Here is a 21898-nt window from a genome sequence, read left to right on the forward strand (position 1 = left end):
AATGTATAGTGTGACATAATATGCAACGGTGATGTATAAATTCAATTATAGGTTTATATCCTATAAAAGTATTTTATTCAGAAATTAATGTTACTTATAATTGTGAACACGTCGAAAAATGCGGTAAAACGTAAGCCTCTATTATCAGCAATAAATGCACACTAACACAAAGTGACATACAAATCGCAAGTGTAAGACGTAGCTTGTCACGCACACTAAAGTAATAAACATGGCCTGTTTTCATGCATTTCCTAACAGCGAGAGGCTTTATCTACACCTATGAATTATCTAGTTACTTACATTATGTGTTCGAAATTCGGTCAAATTGTAAGTAAAGGCATTTAGTGATTATTGCATAATGTAATATGTAGATGAATATTATCTTTTGTTATATGGATCTTTTGTTATATCTTAAGTATTACTTGTAGGTTGCTAATGCTTGCTATTGGTTAAAGTTAATACTCCTGAGCTATTATGAAATACCAGTTTTCTTTGCAGTTAAACAAGTTTTTTCTTGGAATGATGCATTTGTTTAGTATACTACTTTCGTAAAAGTTGTTCTTATAGCTTTTCCTTTTTTTGTGTAGGTACATTTATTCAGATTAGTAATCAATAATGAGTATTGTAAGCATTTAAGCTGTTTGCGCCTGTAAAAATGTTACATTTTCGACGCAAGAATTTTGAAAATATTGGCTTTGTTACATAGGAGCCGTGAACTCATATCGCTCAATGTCGCCGGCATTTTGTGTCGCCTTAAGTAGTAGTAAGTACATATAGTACAATATAGTAGATGCTTGCATGCTTGTATATGTATGTATTCAATGTCTCTTGTGTTTTTACTTATTAATTCAATTTATTTTTAATTAATATTTGACTTTTGTGTATTTTTTTTTTTTTTTATGGAATAGGAGGACAAACGAGCGTACGGGTCACCTGGTGTTAAGTGATCACCGCCGCCCACACTCTCCTGCAACACCAGAGGAATCACAAGAGCGTTGCCGGCCTTTAAGGAAGGTGTACGCGCTTTTCTTGAAGGTACCCATGTCGTATCGTCCCGGAAACACCGCACAAGGAAGCTCATTCCACAGCTTCGTGGTACGAGGAAGAAAGCTCCTTGAAAACCGCACTGTGGAGGACCGCCACACATCCAGATGGTGGGGATGATATCGTAACTTGTGGCGTGTCGTGCGAAGGTGAAATTCGGCGGCAGGAATCAGGTTGAACAGCTCTTCGGAACACTCCCCGTGATAAATGCGGTAGAAGACACACAATGAAGCGACGTCTCTACGCAACGCCAAGTGATCCAGCCGTTCACAGAGTACTGGGTCCCCGACAATTCGAGCTGCTCTGCGTTGCACGCGGTCAAATGGATCGAGCTGATACTGGGGTGCGCCAGACCAGAGATGACAGCAATACTCCATGTGAGGCCGGACCTGCGCTTTGTAGAGCGCTAGAATGTGGGCCGGCTTGAAGTATTGCCGTGCTCTATTTATGACGCCCAGTTTCTTTGAAGCCAGTTTGGCTTTGCCCTCCAGATGGCCACGGAATTGGCAATTGCTCGAGATTTCCAGACCCAGTATTCCGATACTAGGCGAGGCTTTAAGGGAAGTGTTCTCGAAGAGCGGTGATACGGCAAATGGGGTTTTTTTAGTGGTAAACGCGCAAACTTGAGTCTTCTGGGGGTTAAATTGGACAAGGTTCAACTTACCCCATTCCGCGACCTTCTCGAGAGAGGACTCGATAGAAGACACAAGTTTCACCCGGCACTGGTCGACGTTTTCCCGAGAGAGACCTGCATGGCCCGTGTATACGGCATCACCAGTGCTGTCGTCTGCATAGCAATGCATGTTGGCGGTGTCCAACATATCATTGATATGCAGAAGAAACAGCGTGGGAGATAGCACACAGCCTTGGGGCACTCCAGCGTTCACGGGCTTGGGATTCGAGCAATAACCGTCGATAACGACCTGTATGCTGCGCCCAGTGAGGAAGCTGGAGGTCCACTTGCATAAGCTCTCGGGAAGCCCAAATGATGGAAGTTTTGCGAGGAGCGCCTTGTGCCATACACGATCAAAGGCCTTCGCTATATCCAGACCAACTGCCAGGCCTTCCCCCTTGCTTTCAATAGCCGCCGCCCATCTGTGTGTTAGGTATACCAGAAGATCGCCAGTCGACCGACCATGGCGAAAGCCGTACTGCCGGTCGTTGATCAACTGGTGACCCTCAAGGTATACCAAGAGCTGGCGGTTAATTATGCTCTCCATAATTTTGGAGAGTAGGGAGGTAATAGCAATAGGCCTGTAGTTTGCCGGATCCGAACTGTCTCCTTTTTTTGGGATCGGATGGACAAGGGCTGACTTCCATGAATCAGGGACTACGCCTTTTGAATAAGAGTGCCGGAATAAACGCGTTAGCACCGGCGTCAACTCAGGGGCACACGTTCTAAGCACGATTGGAGAAATGCCATCCGGCCCGCTCGACTTCCTGACGTCCAACGTTCCTGAGGGATTCTCCGGCTCTACAAGAGCCGGTACCCGCCTGGGGTAATTTATTTTTTAGGACCGCTCTCATATTTTGTTGGGGGGGGGGGGAAGGACGGGGGGGAAAGACGGGGGGGAATGGCCTCCGGTCCTCGACACTAACCTATGCGAAACATAGCGGCACTAGGCCGCTACTTCACGCCGGTATTCTGTGCGAGTGTGGTAAGTAACCCGGACGAGTCTGGCCCGATTGTGCTGACGTCATAAGACAGCAGCGTGACTCTCCCACTTTCAAAAAGCCCGTAGTCGCCTCTTACGACACCCTTGGACCTGGGACTACCCTATTCTTTTTACGCCCCGGGGTAGCACAGGGCAAATTAATTTAATTAAATTAAATTAATTAATTAAAAAATATTTTTTGTTGCATCACTTTATTTATTCATTTATTAGGTTAATTTATAATCACTTACAATAATACACACAAATATAAAAAGTAGGAACTAAATGTAGTGATTACTTACAAATAAACACAGCAGTCACAGAAGTAATTAATTTTAAGGTATTATATACAATAAGTTACAAATTAAACATTTTTTTTAAATTAATAAATGAATTATACACAGTTACATAATCTTTCCAATTATAACATTATTAAAGATTACCAATGATGCTGCTAATGGTCTTGCGGAATTTGGTTAAGGAATCAGCAAATATGTCAATATCAGCTACGCTATAAGAATTTAAAATTTTACATAATCGAGGGACTGGGGAATTAGTATCTAGGATCGTTCGACGAAGTGGAGGACTTTACATATATTGTTATTGAAATGATTTGTAAATTTAATTGAAAATAAGACCTTGTAATACCATTCAGATTTCAAAAGAACAACCTTAGAGTTTCTTGCTCGTTCTTCTCTAAGGAAATCTGTCTTCCGAATGAGCTGAATAAAAAAATTACATATGTCAAGTGTAATGTAGTTTACCATAGTTTACCTATGATTATGGTGTATGTGGATGATGCAGCTACTGTACTCAATAAATTTTGTATTAATTTACATTTACTTTTTTGACTTACTCGTGTAAGACATTGACTATTTGACGTTTGAGTGTGTTTGTTGCATCATTTTACATTTTACATATTATATTGTAATTGAAATAATTTGTAAATCGATGTAAATGTAAATCTTGATATAAAAGAGTGGCAATGAGTTTCTTGCTACTTCTTCTCATTAGCTCAACCCTTTACGAAGTAGCGGTAGATTCAATAAGTTTTTTTTTTACATTCATAAGTGTCATTTCCGTGACCAACGTGAATAAACTGATTTTGATTTGAAATAAATTGATTTCATTTTAAGAAAAAGCTTACTACATAAGGCCAGTTAATCATTTGAATTGTCTGTGTGATAATTACGTATGTAATATAACAACGGTAGGACACTGCAGCAGTAATATAAGCGAGTCATTTCTCCGTAATGATAATATCGTTGCCAAATGTCGCCGCACAGGATAATGTCGCTCATTTCATTGAGACCCCGTTATTACAGGACTGTCATAAACTGCTGCTTTCCGGGAATATGTACAGGATAATGACTATATTACAACTCCGTAGCTAAATCATAAATAACACGTTAAACAAAGAAAGGTGAACTAATTTATTACTAGTTCTAATCCTTTGCACAGGAAGCCGGCTAGATTATGGGTACCACAACGGCGCCTATTTCTGCCGTGAAGCAGTTATGTGTAAACATTACTGTGTTTCAGTCTGGAGGGCGCTGTAGCTAGTGAAATTACTGGGCAAATGAGTAATTAACAGCGTATGTCTCATGGTGACGAGCGCAACCAATCCAATATAAGCTGTGATTAACGATATGAATTCGTATAAATGTAGAAGGGGTTGCTAATTTAAATGCACTTAAAATTTAAATATCTGTATTTTACACTTTCCACTTATAACGTGAACTTAAACTTTTATAAATATATCGTGAACTTAATATCTCAAATAATGTCAAAAATGACGTTGGTAGCGCTTGTAAACACATCAAGCTGACATAAATTATATAACGATATCAATGGAACCATAAGGCGTAGATAATTGAAATTTGGTGGTAAACCAGGCAGACTGGCACCGTAACGCGTTACGTTACGAAGCGGTTTACCCTTCCATAAGAAGTTATCACTTCTATACTGAGAAATTATTTAATTAAACAGTTCACTTTATAGCGGTATAACGAAATATCCATTCCAAAATTATCTTCTAAGTTTTACTTCGGCTTGCTATTTAATTAAATATTACCATGTACATTGCTGGTCACCAATCCTAAGAGCATTTTGTTAAGCGAGAGACTTTTTCTCAGTATACGGAGCGAATTAATGTCTATCTCTTTGTATTTCTGTAAGCCTGGTCCGCATATAACGAAAGTCCAAAGTTTTTGTTTGCACAAATGTGAAGTATATATTAATTTATTTAATATTTGCCATATATTTTTGACGATAAAATAATTAAGATAAGTAATAATAATAACTTTTAAAACTTTCGAGCGTAATTATTAAATTATTTATTATCTACAGATCTACTCACGTTTTTGACGGTGTCAGTACCGACTAGTTTCGGACCATTTGGATGGTCCTTCATCAGGGTTCGCGATAACGTCCCACCTCTTACGTTTAACGTAAAAAAAATCGTGATTAAATCAGTATTAATAAATAATTTAATATCAATATCTATTTGATATCATTATTAGAAAGAAAAAAGAAGGAAAGCTAGGGGCATAAAGATCATGGCATGGACCATTTTTGATTTGTCAATATATATTAAATAATTTATGCATAGTTAAAAAGTACACCAAGGGTGCCCTTCCATTAGAAGCATATTGATTACTCAAAATACGATTAAGTGGTTAATTGTATTGACTTAGTAAATGAGGAAACCGTCTCTTATTTCACACGGCTGATGCCATTAACCTCTCTCACCTTATCAAACCCACGTGATATATTAAATGACACGGAACAAGTTTGAACTAGTTTTTAGAAATTATTTGAGTCAATTGTTATTTTTATGCTTAGATCATATTTCATACGTCTAGATAGACTGTAACAGCCTTTTTTATGGAAATAAGTAACGAGACGAGCAGGACGTTCAGCTGATGGTAATTGATACGCCCTGCCCATTACAATGCAGTGCAGATCAGGATTCTTGAAAAACCCAAAAATTCTGAGCGGCACCACAATTGCGCTCGACACCTTAAGGCATAAGATGTTAAGTCTCATTTGCCCAGTAATTTCACTAGCTACGGCGCCCTTCAAACCGAAACACAGTAATGCTTACACATTACTGCTTCACGGCAGGCACGGCAATTGGTGAATTATTTTTTCTGTCAGTCATTTGTAATGTGTCACTATCCATAGTCTTACAATATACTAGCGTATAAACAAATGAAAAGAGAAGGACATCAGTACATCAAGACAGAGAAGGAAAGCGAATCAAAGTATTGTTATGTAATTTAAGCGAGAAGTCGTAATCAGTCAGCCTTGCTTGAAATTGGCTCCTATTTAAAATTCAAAGTCAAAGTCAAATAAACTTGTTGTAAGTTGATTCTAGAAGGTCAAATTAAAATATTTTTCGTAAAAAATTATTATTAAAGTATTAACAATCAATTATTGTATGTCAAAATAAACCACGAGTTCGAAAAAGTACGCCTCCTGACCTTACTGACCTGATTAGACCTGAAAAGATGGCTCAAGGTACTCAGCGCTCTTCTTTTTTTTAAATTAAATTTCGTGACAATTAAATTTATTATGAAATAGCCTACGGCCGTCGCACCATTCCCAATCTGTGGTATCATTAAGGAAGTCGTTTATGTTATAGTAACCTTTATCACATAACACGTCTTTTAAATTTCGTAACACATTTGTTTTGTACCTACATTTTCTGGGATCATGTTGCAAAAGCATATACATCGCCCTACAAAAGACTTGGTAGTCTGATGTTATGGTCATTTATTACGATTCTTAAGTTTTTGACAGGATACAGCCAATATTACCCCATTTGGGGAATGTGGTAGTCGCCACCAGGTTAATTGCTTGCTTGCTTTCTCTTTAAAGTGCGATATTCAAGGAATTTTCTTTCAAGTACAACTAATCTGTGGAGTGAGCTTCATTGTGCGGTGTCTCCAGAACAATACGACATGGCCTTCTTGTTTAAAAGGCCGGAAACGATCCTGTGCTTCCTTTAGTGTTGCAAGTGAATGGCAGCGGTGATCACTTTACATCAGGTTCTCTCCTCCAAAAAAAAGTAAAAAATGCCACGCTACGCAACAATAGGCGAATCAATAATAATCTCCTTAACGTAGGTGATCATCTAAATCTATCACCCAGTCAGCCACAAACACGAAGTTTATTTCTTCAATAAAACAGAGTGAATTAAGAAATTTTGCTCGACAGATATATCATGGTATTCTACTAACAGATGTTACGTTTGTTCAGGTATAAACAGTATATAAATAGGTAAACGTATCATACTCCGTACCCTTTCACGACTTCTAATTACATCAACCTTCATAAACGCTCCAAAGACGCTGAAAGAAATGAAAGCATTACTCGCGTTTAGTTGAAGTTATTTTAATCTCGGCAAGCAGGGCCGGATTTAGGGGAGGGCAACTGGGGCCTCCACAAAAAAGGGGCCCACAATAGAGACGTTGGAAAAACAAATTCAAATTCAGGCAAACTAGTAAATAGTTAACACTAGTAAACCATTTGATTTTTTTCGCATTAACGTTTACCTACAGTACAATACTTTGTACAAACATGATTATATTAGATACTAGCTGATCCAATGGACGCTGTTCTGTTAACAATAAAAAATACACCCAATTTTGTATTCATTATCTATATTTATTCACTCACAAAATCAGGCAATCAGTAAAACCTGTCAAATGGCCCTAATACTCGTGAGCATTTGCAATTTACTGTCCATCTTGGGGAAGTATGGCTCAATGGGGTGTGAATGATTTTAATTTTAAAATATAAATAATTCTTATGTCTTTATAACAACTTAGTACTGAATTCGTATATGGTAAAAACTCTATAAATAACATACCGTCATAATTTAATTTTGATAGATGAAAATGACCTATTACCAAACATAATATCTGATTAGAAAATAAAAAACAATCTCGCCAGTCTCGACTGAAAAAATTGTCCATTTAATTTGTAACATAATTTGGGGCCAGGGGGCCTCCACAGCTTTGTTGCCCCAGATCTCTAAATCCGGCATTGTCGGCAAGAATCCCCGGGCTAGCCTGTCTTGTTTATAAATATTTGTGTTGGGTAATTTTATTTATTGTTGCAGTACTGAGTGGAATCTATCCTCTGTCTATTTGTTTTCGAAAAGATCCTGATCAAACTACTTGGAGAATATTATTTTCGTAAATTCAGGCGCGGACTGACTAGGATTGTAAGCGCTACAACCAACTCTACTCTACTTGTGTTGATCATGTGTCTAAGCTGCAAATGGACATTTATTTTACTGATTTTCTTTTATTTATTCAAAATTTACATATTAAATTCAAAAATTGTTCGGTTTAAGTTTTAGAAAAGTCATAATTCTATTAAATTCTTTAAAAAACGAATGTTGTTATAGCTGAAAATTCGGAGATTTTTGACTCCAAAGTTTATTTTTGGGAAGCAACTACCAATTTTTTTATTGGATATCTGAAATTATATATAAATATTCTATTCGGTTCAAAATTTTCTTTAAGTCCTTCTTTGTGCACTGTATTTTTTGCGTCGGAATATTTTCATTGCGTTATGTTGTAATCGAAGAAACCAATTTTTGTGGATATTGAGGTATGACCGCGCCTTAAGACTCTTTTAATTATACAAGGACTCCTCAGAAATTCAACATTATTCAGCAGGATTGTATGTAGATAAATCTATATTTCTCGATTGCCGCAATAATAATCTTGTTGAAGTTTCCCTGAAAATCGTGTCTTTATACAAATAGGTGTGCCCTTGCCATTACGCCTCCAGCGTGCAATTTTTGGTAAGATTTTTCGTTATATCTCGTAAGATATTCTAGGAAATAAGACCAAAAGGGATTCATTACAAGTTTTTAAATTGACAAACAAGCAAACATTAATTTACTGTTAAACTAAATATACCAAATTGCTTAGATTTGAAAGGGCGACATCTCTAAGTCAATTCCCTCATATGAAAATTTTGGGGTTGAGCAGGTTATCAACTGTAAAGTAGATCCTGTAGATGAAGCCGCAACCTGAGAGTTGAACAAAGCATACCAAGATTCCATGCGTCACTCAAACGGTTGGCTCAGTTGGTATCAGCGCTCGGGCGGAATCCGAAAGGCGTGGGTTCGAGTCCCGCATCGTTCATAACTTTTGGTTACAAATTAAACTTGTATAATTAATCCCAGAAGTGAGGGACATCACTTTAAAATAACAAATTGTTTAAATAGAAAAAAATTTCAAAACTAAAATCACTATAATTAAGCTTCTAAGAATAATGACACAACGCCCAATAATTAGTATTCCAAAAAAAATTGACAGAGTAACTCTACCTCTTTTCGATGATTGCGATACGAGTTAAAAAAGTAAGAAATAATTTTTTTAAATCCCCAGGACAATTCTCACATAATTCATCCCGATATATTAAGCAAGCATTATCCTACAATTACAGAAACAGTGTGCATCGTGTAAAAGGCTTCACAATAGTATAACAGCTCAGCTCTGTCGACGAGTACTGAGTGAATAATTTGAAGAACATGAATGGGACGGCTAATGAAGGTACAGCTTCATGAGGATACTTCACCACAATCGCTCTTTATGTATTCTACACTACACATTCCAAGTTTTCTGTTAATTTATATTAGTCGAATGTTTTTGATTTTAAATTATTAATGTTACACGAATGTACTCATGCAATTGTAAAAGTTATTTTCCGGAATTCAATATCTAAACTTAGAAAACACTAGCTTATAATATTATTTTTAACCGACGTCAAATAGAAGTTTCTCAATAGGATCGGTATTTTGTTATGTATGTACACCGATTATGCTGAGATTTATTTTTCGATTTACGTAATTCTTTTATAGTTTGATGCGCGGAGTAGATGCCATTTGGTCCCATAAAAATTTTTTGTTTGGCCAAGTAGTTTTCATTTTATGAAAATTTTTGTTTACGTGGATGATGTAATTGTTTTTTTGTATACGATTTTTTAACAGTTTTCCGTCAGGCTGATTATATATTATTATAATTAACTGACTGAACTAAAAAGTAAAAATTAAATACGTTTAAAAAAAAACCGACTTCAAAAACTGAAAAGTATAAAATAATACTTAATAAAAAATTAATACACATCTGATGCAAACCTTTAAATTTAATATTAATATAATACTATTATTTTGTATTTCGTATATATTGATATTTAGGAAATATAGTTATGACGCATTAAATATATAAGGCAAGTGTGTGTCTGCAAGACGGTCGCAGGAGACCTCGTAGAACATTCGTCGACCAAATTGGGGACGTTTTGAGAAAAAGAGAGGTCCGAAGCACCCGCAACCGGCGAGCATGTATGAAAAGATTTGTAAGGATAGAAGCAAATGGCATTTTATTGTCTCTGCCTACCCCGACGGGAACAAGGCGTGAATGTGTATGTATGTATGTATATATATTTGTATTGATAGCTTTGAAGTCTCGTGGCAGAATTCGGCGATGTTTGAGGATGCCTCGTGTGGAGGCGAAATTACACACACTTGAATTTAATTTATTTTGATATCGAATCGTAATATTTTTAATGAAGACCATTTTTAATGAAGTACTGGGTTTGAAATTGTAATTAATTAATATCATGGTATTTTCTTTGATTACACATTTAAATAAAATACTTTTTTAAGGATAACAATTACATGCATTTTAAACTTTGAGAAGTATTTTACTAATTAATATAACATTTCCAAGTATTAAAGTAAAAGTAAAGTTAGAACATCGTAGTCAGCTGTTTACAACATATAAAGTTATATGCTAGGAATGTGGAGGCATTGCATTTTACGTAACAAATAATGTAGGCTTACGTCTAATTAAGTGAATATAAGTGAAGTCCATATAAAGTGTAGAAACTTTAAGTTACATATGCCCACATATTTTTTCTAATGGCACTCAACCGTCTTGCTATGACCTCTTTTCTACAAGCTTGTTTAAATCAACTTACGTTTTTATTCTAAGGAAAGTAAAATGTCTGAATGCAACTTAACTGTATTCTGAAATGGGTTGCTTATTCTAGACCTTTAATACAAAGTATCTATTACATCTTAATAGGTAACATTAGCTGAGACTTCTTTTTCAGATAATATAGTATAGACGATCTGACAGCCCAATAATTCGTGTTCAATTTCGATCAATGTGTGTGTTAGCTAGTGACGTAATATTCAAAATATTAAAGAGCTAATGCGAAGTGTGGCTGACTGTTTATGACCTGTCAATCAATATCAGTTACAGTAACAATAGATCGCTTTCTTTTTCTGTATGTTCGTTATAGATGTTTTTATCTCTCATGCTTTGTTTGTTTATAGCTAGTATTTTTAGGGTTCCGTAGCCCAAATGACAAAAAACGTCAAGATGTCTATTTCTTAAAATTTCTCTCTCAATTATTATTTAGGACCTAGGGCTACCGAGGGCTATTCGCGCTATTTAAGGTTTTAAATAGCGCGAATAGCCCTCCTCTGCAGCAAACAGATTGACACACACACTCTTACACAAATTAGCTGCAGAACTAATTGGAATTGAGTCCCATTGTAATTTGGATTCTACCTGTTTTATCATCTCTCCGTTTGACAAAACACTTGTATCGGGATAAAATAGGTCCCTAAAAAGTAGAAATAATGAAATTCCTAAGTTATTGATACATACACAAATAAAATTTGAAAACAAAATTTTGTGAACGATGTGGGACTCGAACCCACGACTGGCGTTCCGTGCCAGTGCTCTCCCAACTGAGATAACCGTTCGACTGACGTGTCGTCATAAAATGTTATATGCTTTGTTCAACTCTCCGGTTGTAGCTTCATCTACACGATCTACTTTACAGTTGATAACCTTCTCAACCCGAATATTTGCATATTAGGAAACTGACTTGAGATGTCCCACTTGTAAATCTAAACAATTTGTTTAGTGGGTTCGAGTCCCGCCCATTGTTCATAAAATTTTGTTTTCAAAATTTATTTGTGTATGAATCCAAGAAGTGAGGGTTATCACTTACAAGAACAACAAATTGTTTACTAATACATGGAACAATTCATGGAAATAAAGAATACGTCATTGTTGGCCTAAAGGTCTAGATACCAGGCCATAAACTCGAAAAAAAAAGAACACGTCACCCTGTCACTCAGCTGTCAAAAACTCAAGTGTCACTACACTACGCTCTGTCAATATATTCCCGCTAAAAATCCAACTTTGTCCCTGTAGTAATTTAATAAAACAAGTATTGAGTCTTTTCAAGTATTTTATTTATTTAATCCTTTACTAAATACAGCTGAAACAAAAAACAGGACTTTGAAAAGCAATATATATTCAGGATACGCAGATATTTACAAGGTAAACGATGAAATATCGGTCATATATTTCAGGGATTTGCGGATTTGAGTGGCTCATTTATTGGAAATAGTGAGCGGATATGAATTGAATTTTATTCGTTCCATCCGTTCGCTTCGTGAATATGTACGAATGACTAAACAAATAAACCGTTAATAGAACACATATGCTTAGTCATATACTGTCATAATATAAATAATAGATATTAATACCTATACGTATTAAATTATATCTTTGAAGCTTACTAAATTAACATCAAGAAGACAGTGAATATTCATAAGTATCAATCTATCTATCTATATAGATTCTATACACATTAATGGAGAGCTGATTTTTTTGTTCAGTTATAGGTTTTTTTTTTATGAAAATAATGGACGAGACGAGCAGGACGGTCAGCTGATGGTAATTGATGCGTCCTGCTCAATACAATGCAGTGCCGCTCAGCATTCTTGAAAAACCCCAAAAATTCTGAGCGGCACTACAACTGCGCTCGTCACCTTGAGACATAAGATGTTAAGTCTCATTTGCCCAGTAATTTCACTAGCTACGGCGCCCTTCAGACCGAAACACAGTAATGCTTACACATTACTGCTTCACGGCAGAAATAGGCGCCTTTGTGGTACCCATAATCCAGCCGGCATCCTGTGCAAAGGTGCCTCCCACTGGTACTGCGAATACTACTTTTTTTTTTTTTTTTTAGGGGCTTTTATATCTATATACATGTCAAATCAATACTATTTAACCGTTCGGAATAATACTTATACCATAAAGTGCAGCTGACGAAATTTTTTTTAGTAAAAAATATATGGTGATTCCTTATCCAGAACTTTTTTTATTTTTTTCTGGAATAGGAAGACAAACGAGCGTACGGGTCACCAGGTGCTAAGTGATCACCGCCGCCCACATTCTCGCAACAGCAGAGGAATCACAGGAGCGTTGTCGGCCTTTAAGGAAGTTGTACGCGCTGTTTTTGAAAGTACCCATGTCGTATCGTCCCGGAAACACCGCACAAAGAAGCTCATTCCACAGGTTTGTAGTACGTGGAAGAAAGCTCCTTGAAAACCGCACTGTGGAGGACCGCCACTTATCATAACTTGTGGCGTGTCGTGCAAAGGTCGAATTCGGCGGAAGGAATCAGGTTAAAAAGCTCTTCGTAACACTGCCCGTGATAAATACGGTAAAAGAAACAAATATTATATATATATTATATTAATAACAGCGCAAAAAATAATGCTGGGAGAGTTTCCTGCACAACTCCTTCTCTCTAAGAGCGCCATTATTTTCCGAAGCGGTGGTAGTGTTAAAAATGACATTAAAAAGAATTCTAAAGGAATCAGTTTTGAGAAAATAATCTCTTTTGTATTTTTCACCTAGAAATAACCATAGTTATATACGCAATACAAATACTTCGGTCAAGCGACTAAGATGGCAGGAGCGGGGTACTTATCTAATCACTACATAGTATAAAACAAAGTCGCTTTCTCTGTCCGTATATCCCTATGTATGCTTAAATCTTTAAAACTACGCAACGGATTTTGATGGGTTTTTTGTAATAGATAAAGTGATTGAAGGGGAAGGTTTATATGCATTAAACATCAATTAAAAAGTGGATAAATACTGCTATTTTTGAGGTTTCTAATGTGATGTCGTAAATAATTTTCAAACGCAGGCTGAAACCCTACGAGATTTATCAAAATAATGTACAAAATATTGTACACATTGAAAAGGTCTACAGAAAACTCGTATATTTTCAGTAAATGACCTAGGCTATATTTTTTATACCCGTGCGAAGCCGGAGCAGGCCGCTAGTTAATAATATGGCAAAATAACGTTTGCCAAATGAGCTAGTACAAGTAGGTATATATATTCCTTCTTACTTCACAAAATTATACTATGAATATGTGAAATTCTAACAAAAGGCGAATTTCAAAATAACAACTTTCTATCACAAATCAATCTGAATATTTGCTGCACTAAAACACTAAATATGAATGGTTAAAATACAAATTAATTGAATAATAAAATAATTATTGCTCCATCTACAATTGTGTGTATCTTTGTCTCGTATTTCTATAAAATAACTTCACACTGATGTCTTTCTTACTAACTGCAGTTCCATTCAATTCAAAATCCACCTGCGTTAAGATAAAAAGCGTTAATACTTTCAGTAATTGCATCACGTTACAGCTCGGTATAAAAACTAGAGTTATAAATAGTTTTTGTTCGGACTCCGCAATGTCTGGTCGCGCCGGCCTTGAATGGTAACGTGCGTTGATCTGCGTCGCAAGCCGCATGTCGCCACATTGCCAATCGCATACGTCATTCCATGCTTATAATATTCTCAGACATATGATTTATTTAACATAATATCAGCTAGCATTTTGCCCACAACTTTGATCGTAGATATTTTATCATCTACACCGATTTTCGTCGCTTGTTCGTCAATTTCTGATTATAACTTTTAGTTCAGGCCACCAGTGGCTCCTTTGCACAGGATGCCGGCTGAATATGGGTACCACAACGGCGCCTATTTCTGTCGTGAAGCAGTAATGTGTAAACATTACTGGGCAAATGAGACTTGACATCTTATGTCTCAAGGTGACGAGCGCAATTGTAGTGCCGCTCAGAATTTTTGGGCTTTTCATGAATCCTGAGCGGCATGGCATTGCAATGGGCAGGGCGTATTAATTACCATCATCTGAACGTCCTGCTCGTCTCGTCCCATATTTTCATAAAACAACATTACCTATAAATCTATAGTATTTTCTTGTTTTTAGTCAGCTGTATTTAGAATTGTACCATGTATTAGTAACTTAATAATTTCATTCTTTCTATTTTTTAGGGACATTTTATCCCGATATAAGTGTTTTGTTAATTGGAGAGGTGATAAAACCGGTTGAATCCAAATTACAACGAGGCCCCCGTATTGAAGGATTGGCGAATATACTTAGTTCTGCAGCATCGGTGGTTAAAAAGATTAGACAATTGACAGATATTGTTATGGGGCAACGATGCCGATATTAATACAATATATATAACATACAATCTTTCTGAACGTTACAAATTTAAATGAAACTCTTTTAATTGGATTAATTGTAAACTATATTAACATTGATTTTGCGTAAAAGTTACATTTTTATTATTATTTTAGCTAACCCGACGTTTTGTGACCTTGACCTTGACCGAGGCGCTCTAGAAAGCACGTTTTCAGGGGGACCGCGGTTGACAGGAGTCGAGAGAGTATCTGTCATAGGTAGTTGTCAATATGAAATGTAATGTAAAAACACAGTTACAATTACACGCGTTTTAATTCTTTAAAAACTGTTTTATTTCTAACTAGCTGACCTGCCAAACGTTGTTTTGCCATATAAATTATATATGTGAACTTCAACGAATCTATTACAAAAGATTTCATTGAGATCGGTCAAATAGTTTAGGAGTTATTAGGGAACATACAAACATACATTCTCTTTTATATATATAGACTAGTGGACCCAACAGACGTTGTCCTGTACACACGTCTTAAATTTACAAAATCTGTCCAGCCGTTAAGAGGAGTTCTTATTTATATGGACGGAGAGAATTATATTATATGGACGGAATTGAGAATCTAAACCAATCTCAAATTCACTGAAACAAACAAAAAAATCATCAAAATCGGTCCAGCCGTTTAGGAGGTAGTTTAATTGTGAATCTAAACCATTCTAAAATCCACCTGAAGACACACACCAATCTCAAATTCACTGGAACACACAAAAATATCATCAAAATCGGTCCAGCCGTTTAGGAGGTAGTTCAATTGTGAATCTAAACCATCCTCGAATCCCCTTGAACTCACACAAAAATTTCATCCAAATCGTTCCAGCCGTCTAGGAGGAGTTCAGTGACATACACACGCACACAAGAAATATATATATAAAGATAGATATATAATATTCTCGTGTCGCTGTGTTAGTTACCAAACTTCTTCGGAACGGCTGAAACGATTTGTTTGAAATTTTGTGTGCATATCGGGTAGATCTGAGAATCAGCCAATATCTAATTTTATAGCCCAAAAATTTATTTTTTATATTTTTACTAATTTGTCTGCAAGCTTGCTGGGTCAGCTAGTAAATCTATTTTAAGAATCTGTATGGTTGTAACTATTCACCTATTTTAAGGTGTACTAACTTACTAAATAATGTTGAAAGGCGAATGAAACTAATGCTAAGGCATCGTAAGTGAAAATAATGGCGATTTATAGGCGACATAAGTGGGAAGATGCGGTGCGGAGGGGGCAGTGGACAGAACAGTCAGGGTTAGCACTTCTGAGTAATTAAATCACAATAATTTAATAATAAAATAATTTTGTTTCCATCTATTAATTAAATAAATGATTTTAAATAGGTAAGACTTAAGTGAAATTTTTGTTTATATGTTTTTGTTTTCTTTTGTGTAGGTAGGTGGTCATGTTGACATTTAATAGGTTAGTGCCTTTTTATGAAAAAAAAAATTATTTAAAAGTCACACACGCTTACTTGTTCCTAATATCAAATCAAATTAAATCAAAATCAGTTCATCCACGTAGGTCACGGAAATGACACTTATGAATGTCAAAAAAAATTAAAATATTTTTCTTATTGAATCTACCGCTACTTCGTAAAGGGTTGAGCTAATGAGAAGAAGTAGCAAGAAACTCATTGCCACTCTTTTATATCAAGATTTATAAATCATTTCAATTACAATATAATATGTAAAATGTAAAATGATGCAACAAACACACTCAAACGTCAAATAGTCAATGTCTTACACGAGTAAGTCAAAAAAGTAAATGTAAATTAATACAAAATTTATTGAGTACAGTAGCTGCATCATCCACATACACATTAAAATCAGTTAACAAAACAAAAAAGATCGATCCAAGATTTATTCGTAGAGACGTTGTTAACATCCCTACACTAGATCTCTGTAACTAAGTTTTCTTTTTGAGATAAATAAAGTTTCTGAAACCTAGGTTTGAGTTAAATTATTTCACACGTGTACAATAGAAGGGAAACGTATTGTTTAATAATTCAAATGTAAAATTAACAGAAGCTCAACAAACTTTGTCTTACAAAGGTAGACCGCCGCCTCACATAGCCCCTGTCTGACAGTTGCTGTGTCTGTGGTCAACTCATGATCTCACTTAGTGTAAATTGTGCTTCGAATTTCTGGAAAATGGAGGACATTTCACTAAAATGGACCTTTCCAGAATGAATTATTTATCAGTATGGACCTTTGCTGAAATTTTAAGAAGGTTAGATGGGTTTTGGTGTACTTATACAAATAATTACATATACGCATAGCATTTGTTTATTTATATTTTTAATCTTTCGTGTAATTAATGTGTATGTATATGAATTGTATTTTTTGTAATTGACGTTGACGAGCAATAAAATATTTTTGACTTTTACTAGATATGATCTGAATAAATGTATCTTGACAAATTGCATTTTGTTTTTTTTTTCTGCACAATTGACGGCCGGTTCCTGTAGAAAAGAGAAGAATAGAAATATATTTATAGTAAACTAACTGACCTAGCAAACGTTGTATTGCGGCTATTAAAATCGCGATACAAAAGTAACTGTTGATCGTAGATGGGTGAAAATTTGATGTTGTATTATTTTTTAATGCTGACTCATAAACAAATTTAAAAAAAATTGTCAAAATAAAAAAGAAAAATTGGCGTGGACCCCTAAGATTTAGGGGGATGAAAAAAAGTAGATGTTGTCCGATTCTCAGACCTACCCAATATGCACTCAAAATTTCATGAGAATCGGTCAAGCCGTTTCGAAGGAGTTTAACTACAAACACCGCGACATGAGAATTTTATATATTAGATATAAAATAGGGAGTAACAATAACATAACATATTGTAACAACATGCGGTAAACCTCATGAAGCTACATCAGTTTTTATATGGGCTTTGACATGGGGAGAAGAACTGACAAGAAATTCCTAAACACTACAGTTTGGGAATGAAGCGACCCCTCCCAGGCTACTTAATGATAAAGTGTATTGTACGAAATTATCGAATGGGTTTATGACGTTCAATAAGCCATAAATACCATTTTGAATAAAAATATTTGAATTTGAAAACATGATCAGATAAAAACATTAAAAGGGATAAAAACAAGTGAAATATGGAATATTATATTAGTTATTTGCGAAAAGGTCACTGTGCCTACTGTAAAGCCAACGGAAACATTGACATACATAGATGCTTATTACTCGCATTAAAAGCCCACTAAAATTATTTAAATGGTCATTCGTTTTAGGCAAAGGAAATACAATATTTTATTAAATTTAATGGTATGGTTACAGGATTGTTATGTGGAGGACACTGCTGCGGTCGAGGAAGAGAAAAGCAGGTCCGAGACGTGATCCGGCGGAGTGCCGAGGAAAAACTTGCTGCTGCAACGAGACCCATAGCTGAGCTTCTGTTGGCAACCAGAAGAACCTTACAAGGTTTGTCTGTTTATTTATTTCTTATTTATTTTTAATTATGTGATTAACATAATATTTATTTTTTGGAGTTTACTTCTTAAGAATCGATATTCATATAAGGCGCCCGTTATGAGAAAAATATGGAGACTAAAACCTACTCATCAAATGGGATAGTAACGTTTTTGGTGCGCGTGTGTGTGTGTGTGTGTGTGTGTATACATATACTTGTGTGTAGCCAGCATACACAGTATACTGAGTGATAGCTTACGAATGTAGTATAATATACCTATTAGGATGTGCCAAAATGTAACTTCCTTGATGGACCTTTTAAAATTGGAATTTTGAGTTCCGCTTTTAACAGGAGTTGTGTTTGGGCATTTACAAGTATACACACACACACACACACACACACACACACACACACACACATACACACACAACTGAAAACTGAAAAACATATTTACTTTTTTTTATTTATTGTCAAAATATACAAGAAACAAACTTCAAAACAATTTAAGCCATCCTCATGAAACTTAAGTATTTATGTGGGGATTAGCGAGTTCACTTATTCTAAACTTAAAATGTTTTAATATTAAATAATTATCATTCTAAAAATAGGAAATATTAGGATGGATGAGGGCAGCGCAAGACCGATCGTCATGGCGATATTTGGGGGAGGCCTTTGTCAGTCAGCAGACGTCTTCCGGCTGAAATGATGATTCTAAAAATATCCAATAAAGGCGAAAAAAAATTATTTTTACATACAATAACATGACTAAATTAAATAGGAAAGGAGACAAAGCAAAATAAAAACATAGAAAAACAATAGAAATAATGAAAAAATGAGACACCCAGGCTATGCTCATTAGTAATAGGCATTACCTAGAGTATGTGGCCATGATCAGCGGCACTCATTCCCAAGATATGTCTCTTACATCGACCTAAAAGCAATGATTTTGTATTACTAGTAACTATAAAAGAATTTGGCTGACTTGCCACATTCTATTATATTCATTTTACGATTTTGGGCAATATATAGTTCCATTTATTTTAAAAAAATGTTTTCGTTTTCATGTAACTTAAATTCATAAGATCGAATATTTTTTTAAATAGATAGTCTCTGATTTGGAATAGTTTGCAAGGTATTAATAACTAGAATTTTAATAAGTACACAAGAAATACATCGGAACTATTGATAAACATACTAATCTAAGCACAAGATATAATATACCAAACGTCGTATATACCGTGTCATAAATATACCGCAATATTACAAATGCGGGGATACAAGTGCTAAATGACACATAAATATTTAGCAAGTAAAGTGGTTCAGCGGATATTCTAATTCGCGCTCCGAGACCGTTGACGACTGTTGAGAGTCCCTCTTGCAAAATTTGAATTTACAATTTGAATATATTAGACCACGATTATCGGCGGAAGTTATCAGTACCTACTCCAGATAGAAATATATTTACTTACCATACGGAGTGACAATCACATTACATATTGCGACAACACTTGGTAAACGACATTACCAGTGGAAGGCTCCTTTGCACAGGATGCCGGCTAGATTATGGGTCCCACGACGGCGCCTATCATATCTAAGCTACATCAGTTCGTAAAGGGGTTTTGATATGGGGAGAAGAACTGATAAGAAACTCCCAGCCCACCTTTTAAATCCAATAACAACTCAGCCTGGTAAATATGTCAATTTGAGGGGACCTGCGCAAAACCAAACAAGAATTACAAACAACAAAGTTGAATTATGTAATTTTGTTTCGAATATATATTTTTTATGATTATGGTTACTAATACCCGTGTATTTATTTATCCCCTTATTCATAATAGTCTGCTAACTTAGAAACATTGCTAATTCTCACTCTGTCTTCTTCTATTGACCTAAGTCAGAATGAGAAAAAACACTCCTTAGTGACTGTTTAAAGTTAGCGGACCATTATGAATAAGGGGGTTAATGTCACCACTATTTCTAAACGCTGTTTATAAAATAGTTGGCAAGTTTGTTGGCATCGTTACAGTGTAGGTACGCCCAGCACAGTAAGACCCAGTGGATACAGAATCAAACTATTGCATAATTTACGAGCTTTCTATTGTTTGATCTATCGATTTGAACCACATCACATGTTCAACCAAACACACCCCATAATTGGCAGAGTGCATTGTATGTTTAAAACGAATCTTAAATAAAGGGGTGGTCTTTCATAATAATATAATGATTGTTCAAACTTTGAATAATAAAATATATGTTCATTGGAAACACAATGTTAGTAAATGACAAACGAAAATGACTAATAATATTGAAATCATATAAATTGTTTTAATACCTATGATCTTATACTTTTTTTTGTATTTGTTACAGTTTAACGTTTTTTATCAAAAAATAATAATTTTCACCAGAACATTCGCGTGATTTCAGATATCTTAAGAGTGTATTATATGTTCATAAGGAATTACTTTATAAAATTAAATATCATTCAGGTTTATAATACTAGATGACATCGCATTTGAGATGATTCAAAAATTTATCAACAATTTTTGAGTAAAACTTGTTTAAGTAGTTGGAAGAAGGAACTTCTAGGATAAAGATTTTAATGTGACTTGCAAATAGTATCATAATATCACTTCATCAACATACTATTAGGAATAAAAAGACAAAAAGAATAAAGAATCGCGTGGAGATATCGAGAACTTAAAATAATAAAGTCTGCAGTTTGTTGAACCTGTTTACTTCTAAGTTTACGCAAAAATTCGGCACTCTCACGCGAATTGAAAGGAGAATGGCGAGTATGCATGTATATTGGGACACACTGAAAGAAGTAGCGTAGATCATGGAAACTTATTAATAATTGTAGAACGTAATAAAACCAAGAAATAAGCAAATCGTAAGTAAGTCTAAAAAAGTGGGAAAAAAAAGTTATAACTAAAAGTAAAATATAACCTGAAATTATTAATGAATATCTGTTGTTCAATCAATAATTTGTATCTTATGTCTATGCCTAATTACTGTCTGCTAAAAGATAATATATTTTTATATATGTGGAAGGTTGGCCAGCAGCTAATAATTGGGGATTCACAAGACATTTTTTTTTCAAGTTGGTATCGAATTTTTTAAAGATTTTATTATCAAAAAACGATAATAATCTTATTGAATCTTATTTTGAATTACTACTGATTTACTGGTTTGAGTATGTTTGTAGTTATGTATATAGTTTGATGGTGTCGGAACATCCATATAAAAATGACAAGGACTGTCATGTCAAAAAAATGTAGATGTCAATTGCGCAAAACGTTCCGTTAGTGCAAGTTTAATTCTTTTTTAATAAATTATAATAT

At 35.1% G+C, this 21898-nt stretch overlaps 1 protein-coding gene across 1 annotated transcript in view; it reads left to right on the plus strand.

Annotated features, from left to right (window-relative positions):
• The window catches only part of LOC126965850 (division abnormally delayed protein), a 165906-nt gene that overhangs the window by 96297 nt on the left and 47711 nt on the right, over positions 1 to 21898 (plus strand). The window contains exon 2 of the mRNA XM_050809612.1: positions 18425 to 18568. Within this exon, the coding sequence (XP_050665569.1) occupies positions 18425 to 18568 (144 nt within the window). The remainder of the gene's footprint in view (positions 1 to 18424; positions 18569 to 21898) is intronic.

The sequence above is a fragment of the Leptidea sinapis genome, chromosome 9 (genome assembly GCF_905404315.1).
Source record: "Leptidea sinapis chromosome 9, ilLepSina1.1, whole genome shotgun sequence".
NCBI classification, from domain to species: domain Eukaryota; kingdom Metazoa; phylum Arthropoda; class Insecta; order Lepidoptera; family Pieridae; genus Leptidea; species Leptidea sinapis.